The sequence below is a fragment of the Mixophyes fleayi genome, chromosome 1 (genome assembly GCF_038048845.1).
Source record: "Mixophyes fleayi isolate aMixFle1 chromosome 1, aMixFle1.hap1, whole genome shotgun sequence".
Classification (NCBI taxonomy): Eukaryota; Metazoa; Chordata; class Amphibia; order Anura; family Limnodynastidae; genus Mixophyes; species Mixophyes fleayi.
Window position 1 is genome coordinate 345,345,445 of NC_134402.1, and position 13,293 is coordinate 345,358,737.

Here is a 13,293-nt window from a genome sequence, read left to right on the forward strand (position 1 = left end):
CCTCAAACATGCCCGGGACATATCTCATCAGGCAGAAATAAAATCTCTTAACCATTAAATTATTGAAAGAAATGATGAACTTAACCATTGAATGTTGATTTAGAAGGATGTCCACTAACATCAATTATTTATAGTATAGTTGTGCTACGTGAAAGAGAAAACTTGACCACTCAACCACAACAACTGAGAGACTATTCCACAGTAACACAGTCTGGGTCTCGCTTCATGTTTCTGAACTACAGCTCCCAGAACACAATACTATAAGATACTGTTAAGAATGGAAACAAAAAAACAGGAGATCCACAGGTTGTCTAACACCACCCCTCCCATGACCTTTCCAGGAAGTCATTACTGAACCATAACTTATTCAAAAGGGTGCATATACACACACACAAACACACACACACACACGCACACGCACACGCACACACACTAGTGCTTCATAGTATCTAGCTCTTGCATTCAATAAACTAACCTTGGGAACTTGGGAACTGTGCAGGCACCATGACAAAATCATCTGTGTCACAAGACGAGTTTTTGCTGCTGCTTCCACCCGACTCCTTTGATACTTGAAGAAAGCCTGGAGAATCAGGGATTGGAGAGACCAGGGTTTTCTCCTGCAGTTGCTGTATTTCTCCCAGGGACTGCTGGGGTGTTGAAAAAAAAATAGTTATAGAAGCCACAAATGATGTTACTATCATACAAATAGTGTACAGCTCCCAAGCTATTCTTAAGGCTTGCAGGGATCTACCGCTAGTCTAATTCATGGCCTTTCATCCTGCACTGCCTCAATAACAGGAATGGGTGATATGGACAGAAAAATAATATCCTAGCATAGACAATGTTGGCTTCAAATGCTATGTTACTGGCAACCGTGTGGCCCAAAACACAGGATTTCTGATAATAATCTGATTGAAGTCAAGTAAATCCCCCTTCCTGATTTCTCTGATGAAAGATCTTTTGAAGTCATGGTTTATTTATGAGGTCTTGTGGTTAGACTGCATAGCAGCAGATAGAATGATGATATTGTACCTGTTTAAGACTATGCCCTGCCAATTACAAACTAGATTTTTCTCCATCACTATCTCTATTTGAAATAATAATTCCCTGCACACTACAAAAGATCATCTATTCCTATCAATGAAGCTTGGAGAATCAGCACACTGTAACATAGAAAATGATCAGAGATTCATTTTTACCTGTGGCTAAAAACACTTGGGTGGATGTAGAATACTGCAGCTGCCTCCCCATCCCTATAATAGGCCTCATCTGGATCCTTAATGAGATCAGAACTGCCAACCTTACTCTTCTCCCATCCATAGAATTTGTTTCATTTTTATCTTATAAATGCTTTGTACCTGTCCCCTGTTGCTCCCCCTTTTCACTTACCCTCCCTTTCCCCTATATATAAGGAAAACTTGAAGAAAACGATCTGTTTGTCTGCTAATGCTTATTGTTTTTGTTTTCACCTGTTTCCTTTATATAGAAAGTGTTCCAAAAAATGTATCAAATAATAATATTCTCATCCCCCAGCTTTCAATGCTAGGTCTGGCCAGCTTGAGCTCATATTTAAACACGAGTAATTGTAATGTCCGTGACATCACTAAAATTAACTATTTAATAATTGCTCTCTAATTTCCTTGCAAATCCAATGCCAATTTAAAATTCATACACCACTAACGTAAATACTCCCCATTGATATGGTCACTTTCTGGTTCAAAAACATAATTCCTCCTACATGTTTAGATAACACACTGGGAGAAGGACATAGGCCTCTTATTCACCCAAAACACTAGCAAATATATTTCTATATTTAACATATTTAAGCCCATTTACATCTCCAAGTGCCTTAACCATACAGAAATGTCATATAAATCTGTCTTCTGCCGGTTAGACTTCATAAAATGTTTGGCAATGTAGTAAAGCTATTTTGGCATAACTGCAATGAATAGGGATATTTTTCATATTTTTTTGTCTTGCCCAATATTAAGACCTATGTGGAAAATAATGTTCACACTATTCCATTAACATTATCCAGAGACTGCTCTGGTTCATTACTTCACCCCACAAGGGCTGCGCCAGGACAAACCTATAATTGGATACCTACTCATGGTAAAATGAGCAGCTACGGCTCAGACCTGGAAAACTCTTAACCCTCAGTTACATTTTTAAAGTAAAAGCTAAAATCCAAATGAGATGAAGACCGTCAGTATGAAGCACACAGCAAGCGCCTCTTCTCCTTTGTTTAATTTAATTTAATGAAATGGCAGAGGTACAGACTTCCTCCAATGTAGATTCAGTTATCCTTTAACTTTATACTTTACATTATGATAGATTTGTGACGTGGATTTCTTATTTGAGGTATGTACACTCTTCAATGTTAATATATGTCTGACCTACTCCCTTTCCTTTGCCATAAATCCTTTATTTTTTGTACCCCTTTTCATCATCATCATCAGCTATTTATATAGTGCCACTAATTCCGCAGCGCTGTACAGATAACTCACTCACATCAGTCATGATATAAACTCAATAAAAAAACTGAAGAAGGAATAAAAAAAGAAAGAAAAAGAAATCAAGAAGCTCATTGGTGTGTGTGTGTGTGTCTCTGTGTGTGTGTGCGGTCATCTTCCAACCGTATTCACTGGCCCTGGAGCTTATCCAATCAGGCCAAACACAGCAGGATCGGGACAATGTGTAGCCAGCTCAACAGCCATTTCCTGTGGTTACTCATGAGAGGTTTGTAAAAAAAAAAATATTTTTTTTTTATCTATTTTAATGTAAATATGATGTCTTATGTGAAGAGCACAGTAATATTACACAATATTACACAGTGTGCACTGTATATAATTGTTTCGCTCTCACATTATTAATGTGAGAGCGAAAGTAATGTGAGTAATTTTATACATTGCTTACTGGACAGTGTAAAACGACAGAGGCTGCTCTAATAGAGATATGACGGAGGTCTTTTGTACACTTGTATGTTATATATAGAGACGGTAAATGTATTTACTGGTGGAGATGCCAAGTGTGACGTAGAGGAACTGCTGCAAGAGCTTCCGGATCCTGAACTGGGATAGGAGGGCATTGGCACAGGTGCAGCTGGGGAGAGATAGAGAAACATGTCAACACACTCCATAAGCAACTAAATTACCCCCATAAAACAAAGCCTTCACATGCATAGCAGTACAATAACAAAGATCTTCCATTGACCTCACTGTCAAGAGAGAGGTTCCAAATTTCCAGGATAAGTACTGTAATATGCAGAATTACAGAGACAGGCTGTGGATACACAATTATGTTTAATAAATAACCAACCCAACTCACTGAAATGAGCAAGAAACCACAAAAGATAACACCTATAAGTAGATTTACCTATATTGCACCATAAACAAGCACAACATATAACTTTTCATTTGGTAGAAGTAAAGAGTAAACATAACTAGTACATTTGTTATCTACCTTACTTTTGATAGAGTAATGATAAGCAGTTTAAGTAATACGTACATTTCTTCATAGAGGAGCCTGCATCCAAAAACGCATGGTGAAAGAATTCATCTATAAAGAAGAAAAGTGAGAGTTTAGGAAAATGCCAAATATCTCAGTACACTAGGTTTTATTATTCTTCTCCAAATCATTCATACACTGGACTTAATTTACCAAGTCCGTCCAGTGGCCTCTAAGGTCCATGCCTACTCTCCCCTGTGGGAGGGGCCTCCACAAACTACAATTGTGCCGCGGTTTGTGGGCAGGCGGAACAATCTGAACTGTACAAAACGGTCTCGTCAAAGTGCAACCTCCTATCACTATATAACCACTGCTTTCCTTCAATTCAACCTTTTGGTTTTTCTCCTAAAATATTGCTCAGTGTAATCTTATGTCTGGCTTAAATTAATCATGAAAGCAAAGGAACATCAGCACTGCATTTATTAGGAGTGACAGATTTTGAGCAAAGTACATCTAGAAATGTATGTTTCCTGCGAAGTGAAACTGGAATGTGCAATTCACATACCATTAAATGTATACAGTACTAGAATCAACAGCCACTCAGAGTTGGCGCAAAATTCAGTGTTTTGCTGAGTAAAATTGGTTGTGCACCATTTTTACAAAGCAAGAAATGTCCCCAAGATATGCCCTTGGCCAATGCAAACACGTGCTCCTCTTCATGTGCCACCATCTTACTCGGAGAACTCATGTGCCTTGGTGAAAATCTAGCTCCACCGAAGCGGATTCTGCGCTGCGCCCTGGGTGTTTTGTAAATGAGGCCCTATGTATTTATTAAAAAATAAACACAACATGAAATATACTACAAATATAAAGGACCATTTACATAAGGACACAAACACTTTATCTGAGATTTTAGAGCATTTTCATTCAAACAGGATTTCATTGTGCAGGACAAATTATTCTGTGGGCCTTAAGGGTGGAGAGATATTTGAATGCTATTTAGTGGAAATCAGTGGAGCCTTTTTGGCAGAATAAAAGACCACATTATTTTGTCGAGTGTAGAAGTACTTTAATATGTGCACATAAGCTTATGGAAATTAAATTGTTCGGTCCTAACCTGGCGCTCCACTACAGCTCTGTTACAAAGTAAAGTTGGAAGGGAAGGTCCAGTTTTGGACAAACCTCCACTGATGTAGTAAACAGGGGAAGTGACCCCTCCTCCAGGAGCCCTCCTATAACCTGAAGACAGGAGCCTCTGGGAACCGTATATCTCTGCCACTCACAGTGCAGTGTGGTTGTTCCCCCTCTCACATTTGCTTTGGGGCAGTGGATGAGGACACAATTCTAAGTAAAGTCAGTTTTCTTTTAAGGATAGAGCTGACAGCATGCTGAACAGACTTAGTTAAGAATAAATACATGAGTTATTTAGCATATATTATTACCTAGCTCAGCGATAGATAAAATGTTAATGTACACATTAATGTCCAAAGTAGCTTTAAACACTTTACCAAAGTCCATTCGGTCCTTCTGGCTCCTCTGTAGAAGTCCCAAAAGGAGCTGCTTCAAATGACATGAGGTTTCTCGCGGGATGCTGAAAGATCAACACACACATACACAGCAGTTAAACATCACATACAGAAGGACGAGGGCAGAGCTGCTCAGACGAGCACTGGGAGAGTGAGGAGTCACAGTATAGGGAAAATGCTGAACAGAAGATTCGAGCAGTCTGTGCGAGCGAAAAGCGAGAGGGGAGCGTGTTTGCCAGGTTTAAATTTAACAGCTGCAGACACCCTGGTATTATTGTTCAACACTCCTAAACTAGAGTGTGAGCAGTGGTTGTAAAGTATTTTTAGGGGAGAGAAGTTGTGAGGTGGGTGACAAAAATAACGTCCTGATTATCTGTCGTCTTTCAACTGAAGTCTGAAAGATGACAGCTAATCAATTTATTCATGTATACAAAGTATTGGTGTGGTCTTATGATCAGTATTATCATACCGAGTAAAGAATGCTGGTGTCATGGTTCAGTAGACATAATAAAATCTGTGAATAAACCCTGACGCATTTACATTTACAGCAATACATCACATGAGGCAATTGTGCCAGCAATGACTCGCTAATTTTAAGAAAACTCAATGATTTAATATAGTTTTGTAAAAACTATGCCCGGTCATTATAGGAGTGTGTACCATGTATCCTTAAATACCCTACTTGCTCGCTTTCCTTACACCACCTCGAAAAAATACAGATAAGTCAAATGCTTATTCTTGGTCACAATAAAGCTCTCCAGCCTTTAAACAGTTTCCTCAAATAACCTGCCCCATTTGCTGCAGGGATTAAAGGCCTTTCAGTCAGAGCCTGGCACTAGCAGTTATGTAGCGTTAATTAAGAAACGTTATAGAGTGCCAAATGACTAGTGCTCATCTCGCTGTTAGCTTGGAACTTCAGAACAGAATCAACAGGTGTCAACAGAGAGCATGTCAATGGAAAAACTCAGTAATGTTGGAAGAATAATTACTTGGGTGTGAGGGTCTTGTTTTTTTCATAGAAGAGACGAAGGTCCTGAGGGCTGCTGGCCTAAAAAGAGAAGGAAACTTTAACCACAGGTGGACTTCAGAATGTCTGGGGTCGGGAAAAATTATTTTTATCATAGTCATACGATAAGCAGCTCATCCTATTGGCCAGTGTAACACCTCCATAACCACATGCTCAGATTTAGAATCGCCACAAAATCTTTTTTATTTTTAAAAGAAGGTGGGCAACGATGCTGGTCTCAGCAGGAGAATAATGTGCTATCTTTAACCTCATATAACAGAAATACCTGTAAACATATTACCAGCTGTACACCTACAGTGAGGCACCATTCCTTTAACGGTTTTCTTCTTTCCTCTCTTTCACTAAATTTATGCGGAATTCCCAAGTAATATTCAATGACTAAATTTCAGGTAAAAACGTTTTAACTTGTCTTTAGGATTATAATCCACAAGTGAATCTAGGACCAGCAGAGTTTGATTTAAATACAGTGAGGTCTATTTTTTTTCAGGAAAGCACAATATAAGGGACATTTTTTATCCTAATGAAAGACTTCAACAATAGGATATAAAATTGTGCAGCGGTTCCATGATTATTAAGAACAGTTTCAGACTCCTTGAATTTCACAGAGTACTGCCCGGGTGCAGTGAGTCAACACTCTGTCCTCCCTATCCCCCTTCTCAGGGGCAGGGGAGAATCTGCTCCCCCCCAGCCGGTCCCAAAGTGGGCTACCTGCAATTTTTTTTCTTTAAACTGTTCCTTATGTGCTCCTGAGCCCAGTCTCGCCCTCCCAGACCAAAATTTGTCAGCCCTCCCCTGCCCCTTCTGCACACTGATGGTTTTTTCCTATATTGGAAGAATCAACCTGAGCACCCACCATCTACCTGCACCAGCAGGGAGTAACGTACAATAGATACACACAGAAGAAGAAACTGTGATAATGAACATAATGTAAGAGGGAAGACCCCTTTTATTAATTGTTTCTTTTTGGTTTTTTTACCAGGGAGCATTTATGTGATTACACATTGACTTATTATTGTGATACTAAGGGGCAGATTCAATTGACTGCGTTACTCTCAAAATTAATGCGGCCTGCGCACTATTACCGTTAATAAGGTCATTTTAACCCGGAGCAAAAATCAGCGTTGAAATTACCATACTAACGGTAACAATGTGCACTATTACCATAGTAACGGTAATACTGTGCACTATTACCATAGTAACGGTAATACTGTGCACTATTACCATAGTAACGGTAATAGTGTGCGTGACGCGTTACTTTAGAGAGTAACGTGGTCAATTGAATGTGCCCCAATGAGTTTATTTTCTTTATAAAGTTTAAACAGATCTTTTAAACCTTATGTAAAAAGAATTCACATCATAACTATTGTCACCATCTGATTTATTCTCCATCTGGAGGTCAAAGTGCACTGGACTGCGAGGTTGATCAGAAACATAGGGGTGAGATGCTTGGGCGTTAAACACCAAGACATGAGAGTTTTTTTCTGCTTGCTCCTAATAAACCTTAGGTTATTCCGATTCTTGGCCTCCCCTGTGTTAGGGGGTTATTTTTGTTTTGTTGTTTGGCATTTCTCCAATTCTACAGAAAATATAGGACCAGACACTCACACAACATTGATAAATCCGACTCATGTACTCTTCCCAAGCGCCAAGACAGCACAAAAATAATCCTGTGCTGGACCAATGGATTTGCTGGAAAGTCAGAAACTGCCGGTCTCCAATTACAGACATAAAAAATAGCCAAATAATAGGTTCTGAAAGAGTTAACCTAGAAAAGAGCAGTCGCTTGAGAGCTGCATTTCAGGAAACATGCGGGGCCCAGTATAAGGTTTCAAATTCCTGCTGCTATACTAGCTATCTGTATAGGAAAATATTTGGTCAGTACAGTTTATATATATATATATAGCTTATATCTTCTAGGAACTTACGGACACCATCGCTAGTGAACTGGCAGATAGATTTTGTTGATGTTTCTCCAGTTGTCAACCATAAGTTTAACAACGCAATAATAAATGTTTTACAGACAATATAAACAATTAACTGTTCAGGTCACTTTACAGATCAATGTAAACATCAATATGCTGTTACTGGAGAGAGGAATAAGAAGTAACTATTTGCATCAGTCTCGACATGTAGCTTTTTTTAAATGGCCAATACAGCTACTGCCCTAGTCATAATGTACATTCTAGATATACATACATGGCCAAAAGTACTTGGGCACCTCTTGTAATTAGTGTGTTTGGCCGCACCCATTGCTAACAGGGGCATAAAATCAAGCAAACAGCCATGTAATCTCCACAGTCAAACATTAGCAGTAGAATGTGTTGTACTGAGGAGCCGCACACCAGCCTCACATCACCATGCGCTATGCCACACATTGACTGGAGTGGTGTAAAGCACACCACCATTGGACTCTGGAGCAGTGGAGATGCTCTCTCGGAAGTGACCAATCACGTTTTACCACCCGGCAGTCTGACGGATGAATCTGGGTTTGGCGGATGCCAGGAGAATGCGTCCTACCCAAATGCGTACTGCCAACTGTAAAATTTGGTGAAGGTAGAATAATGGTCTGGGGCTGTGTTTCCTGGCTTGGCTTGGCCTCCTTAGTTCCAGTGAAAGGAAATCTTAATGTTACAGCATACAATGACGTTCTAGAATCTAGATGATGGTGTATCTCCAACTTTAAGGCAACAGTTTGGGGAAGGCCCTTTTCTATTGCAGCATGACAATGTCCCCTGTGCACAAAGTAGGTTCATCCACAGTGGTTTCCAGAGTTTGGTGTGGAAGAAGCCGACTGGCCTACACACAGTCGTGAGCTCAACCCCATCCAACACCTTTGGAATGAATTAGCTTTGTCGCCAAACATCATTGCCAGACCTGACTAATGCTCTTGTGGCTAAATGAATGCAAATCCCTGCAGTCACATTCCAAACCCAGTGGAAAGCAAGAGTGGAGGCTGATATAGCAGCAAAAGGGGGGACCAACTCCATAGTAATGCCCATGGTTTTGAAAGGAGATGTTCAACAAGCACATATGGATGTGATGTTCTGGGTATCCACCTACTTTGGGCCATGTAGTGTATGTCGGAGATCGGAAAGTCACAGTCTGGTAGAAACAAAACATACCAAATAAATTCATATTCTTAACTACTGATAGATAAATAGTATATAACCTAAAGTCACGCCCCGATCCCAGGGAAAGAGAGAGAGCACAATGACTGTAAGGTGAAGGGGTGGATGGGCTGGTTTGTTTTCCTCTCATGTTCTAAAGAGCTTTCACTTTATTTCACGAAATGGACTCTGCTCACTGTAAGAAATTCTGGGAAACTGAGTCATGCTGCAGTACAGGGTGTTCATATCCAGAATTTGTAAATTATCTACACAATAGGACACAGGCAATATGCTGAAAAGGTTGCATCATTTGTTTCTACCATCAAAAAATGTAAGACAGGTGATTTACATGCGTTGTCGGTGAACATGATTCCTCGTTAATGAGGTGGAATGTGCATGTTGCAAGTAACGTGATGATGAAATCTGGTCAGGAAACTAGTGAGGTTAGTAGAGTTTGTTTTGGAAAAGTTTACTTAAACGTGGGATGAAAGAGAAGGCGCAGCTCAAGTGCACGGGGTTCAGCTGATCAGCACAGCACATGAACTGCATCCTGTAGACACTGATCACTGAGCAATTTGATTTGTTGAAAACTATTGACTGAACTTTATATTGTTATCCATTCCCCTGTAATTATTGTTCTTAATCCACTGCTAGCAATCAATTAACCTTGGTACGTGTATCTATGGGGCCCTGTATACCATGGTAAAATGAGATTGTTATTCAGTATGTGCTTGTGTACACCATGTACTGAAGAGACTCTGGTAATGCAGTACGTAATACAGTATGTGTAGTATAGTTACACACTACTCAAGGGCGGGTTACTGAATGATTTTACATTATCAACTTGTTTTTCCAACTGAGCTACTGAATTGTATCTCATCTGCTGGGTAATATCCTTGAAATATGCTGTTCCCCGGACTGCAAATGTGTCACGTCACTGGGCAATGTTCTCACAATATTTCAGAAATTAATAACTTAAAACCTGACTTCTAAACTGTCCTTGTCAGGCCCTGTAAACATGTTTAACATGCATTCCTAAAGCCTCCTAAATGAGCTTAGATGCCTAAAATTATGTACGAAAATGGACCTGAATATGCAGACACACTTTCTGACAAATGTTTGCTGTGCATCGATTTGGACGTTGACTGTAGCATTTGAATTGTTAACACTAGGAAATACAGGAACGCTCTTTAGCTACAAAGCACAAGGAAGTTTTGAGTTGTGTAAATGAATGTGGTTCAAACGCTCTGTTAAAAACTAAGGCAAAGTATGAGTTTCATCCATGCCTTAACTGATGTTGTTTTCCAACAACTGTGTGCACAAGCCCTTGCACATATAGGACATTTTATTGTGCCAGAGAAAGAATAGGGATTAATCATGTGCAGACATGCCTACATTTTTGTTTGTCTGGGACCAAGATTAAAACTGTCCCAGTCAGTTAAATTAATAATTATTTCCTTTCAATTGCTTTACGGCTGTCTACCTAATAAGCATATATCATTGTTATTAATACACTACGTGTATTTTCTTTTAAACATAGAGAGGTGTCAAAACACCCACCACAGACTTCACCAGGATCCCAGCTGAGTGGAATGTGTGTATTCCCCTGCTAGCTGCTAAGCTTTCAGAAAACAGGACCACGGAACTGTAGGGGATATTCCCAGCTCTTGCAGCTCTCTAGTATCTCACTCAATCCTCATCTACACTCTCCTGATTTCCAACATTTACCACGACCTATGTACAAAACATGAATTTCCCTAGTAAACAGATGCATCTGTGTTAGATAAGCCATGTGATCTTCTCTTTGTGTGTCACAAAGATAACAAATGAAAATGTATTTAGTCATATTGGTACACTGGTAACAAACATGCTCAGTTTTAGCATAATGAAATATGCAGAGGCTTATTTTTATAGCTCCACAAGTGACAAACAATTGGCGTCTGTATAATTGGTTCACCTAAAGTTATAATACATGACACTACAGTCCCTTTACCAAAGAAGTAGCAATGCAATGTTTACATAATGAGATTGCCCACTGTTGTAGCCAATGTATGCAGAAAACTGCATCAGACTGGTCTTGCAGTTAGTGGTCCAACTTATTATGCCAATTTATAGTTGTAATACACCTTCATTAGGGTACAACAATGATATAATTAAACATTCAGTCCTTTATCCAACAAAGTTACAACCAATCACAATGATCACATTAGTAATATGTGCTACCATTCAGAGGCAGGGACTGGTGTGAACTCCCTAGCTGAAAGATGTATATAACTTAAACAGCTGCAGCCATATTGGACTATATGTGGTGTTGGCAGCATACCAAGCTTAAAAGGAATTATACAGTTTGAAAGTTTATCTTAAAGTTTCAAATGTTAAAGGACCACTGAACACCAAAATTGAATGTTCAGATATGAGCCAAAGGCAAAATATACTGTTCAGCATAACCTGACATTCTACTACACCACAGTAAAAATTAGTGTGTTACCTCCCTTGTCCCCACTACATTACAGACTCCTCCCACATCCTTTAGACTGTGCCCTGATGGGATCTCACACAGGTCATAAAGCTTATTCTGCAGACATGTGAGTTACCATGACAACTGTCCCTGCCCCTGTGTTTGAGTCAACCAATCCACGCAGTACATTTGTGCACAGCAAGTTTACAAAGCTGTCACTCAAACTCTGCCTGATCAATTAGAGTAGCCGCACCCTGCTAACATGGCAACTTGCAGCTGATGAGTGAAAGAGTGTGGTGGACATATTTAGTTAAGAACAAACACTGCAGTTATTTAATTTATACCACTGAGCTCATTTATACACAGCTTTTGCTACACATGAGTGTCAAATAGTGGCTCTGCTTGCTATTTAAAATTGCAGTCCTCAGCCAGCCTACACCTCTGTTTCAGCCATCTTTATCACAAGACTCCAAGCACTAATGAAACTTTTCATGGTTGTATCAAACCTTACCCCGTCATGCTCTGGACTCTGGTAACTATGCCAAATCTGATGAAAGCATGAGATATTGCCTGGTTCTCATTACATAGACAAGAGTCAGTTTCTGTTAGAGATGTATACTACTGACAGACGCTGACATAGAAGTCTTTTGTTACTCTGTCTGTTAGCTTGATGAAAGTCTGAGTTCATTCAGGGTTAACAAAAGGGTGACCATTTACAAAAGACACTATGTGGACAATACAAATGCAAGTCCATGATAACAGTAAACCAGATTACATTTCTTTATAATCTCTGTATTGTACAATGCAGGCTATCAACGTAAAATGTCAGGAACCCGTTTAATAGTATACCATATAGGAGCAGATTTATACTCTACATGAGGCCTACCTGGAATGGAGCCTTGCCAGTCAGACACTGGAAGATGATAGTGCCAATGCTCCATAGATCAGCCTTGGCATCATAGTGCTGGGACATAATCACCTCAGGTGCCTGGCAAAATAAACACACAAAGGTTATTGCTTTATAGTTTCATAGTTTACAGTTAGACAGAGCATTTCACTTTCATTTCAGTGGACGTATATTTCAGAGGTTTTATTGATCTGTTATGGGCAGCACGGTGGCTAGGTGGTTAGCACTTCTGCCTTACAGCACTAGGGCTCATGAGTTCAATTCCTGACCATGGCCTTATCTGTGAGGAGTTTGTATGTTTTCCCTGTGTTTGCATGGGTTTCCTCTGGGTGCTCCGGTTTCCTACCACACTCCAAAAACATACTGGTAGGTTAATTGGCTGCTATCAAATTGACCCTAGTCTGTGTGTGTGTGTGTCTGTGTGTGTGTGTGTGTGTGTGTCTGTGTGTGTGTGTGTGTGTGTTAGGGAATTTAGACTGTAAGCCCCAATGAGGCAGGGACTGATGTGAGTGAGTTCATTGTACAGCGCTGCAGAATTAGTGGCACTATATAAATAAATGGTGATGATGATGATGATGATCTGTTAGACGACAGCATTACATGTAGTGTTCATAAGCGTTACAAGCTGGTGCCCGTAAAGAGCAGATTGCTTAAATTTGAATTAATATCAAATGTCTGCTGCATTTTAGTGACACAAAGCGCTGGTTCCCAAGATCAGGAGTGACAGCACCCTAAGGGCTCACATGCGCTGGATTCATTTTATGCATTTTAGTGGCATTTCTAACGCTAGTACAACATATGTAAACGTGTCTCAACATAGA

At 39.8% G+C, this 13,293-nt stretch overlaps 1 protein-coding gene across 2 annotated transcripts in view; it reads right to left on the minus strand.

Moving 5' to 3' along the window:
* Window positions 1–13,293, minus strand: part of ULK1 (unc-51 like autophagy activating kinase 1) — a 68,602-nt gene that overhangs the window by 19,765 nt on the left and 35,544 nt on the right. The window contains exons 8-13 of one of the 2 annotated variants that reach the window (XM_075217184.1): window positions 12,452–12,553; window positions 5,963–6,021; window positions 4,956–5,038; window positions 3,508–3,558; window positions 3,014–3,102; window positions 476–644 (exon numbers count right to left, since the gene is read on the minus strand). In XM_075217184.1, the coding sequence (XP_075073285.1) occupies window positions 476–644; window positions 3,014–3,102; window positions 3,508–3,558; window positions 4,956–5,038; window positions 5,963–6,021; window positions 12,452–12,553 (553 nt within the window). Of the gene's footprint in view, window positions 1–475; window positions 648–3,013; window positions 3,103–3,507; window positions 3,559–4,955; window positions 5,039–5,962; window positions 6,022–12,451; window positions 12,554–13,293 lie in introns of both variants that reach the window. The other variant, XM_075217177.1, reaches the window with a different exon arrangement.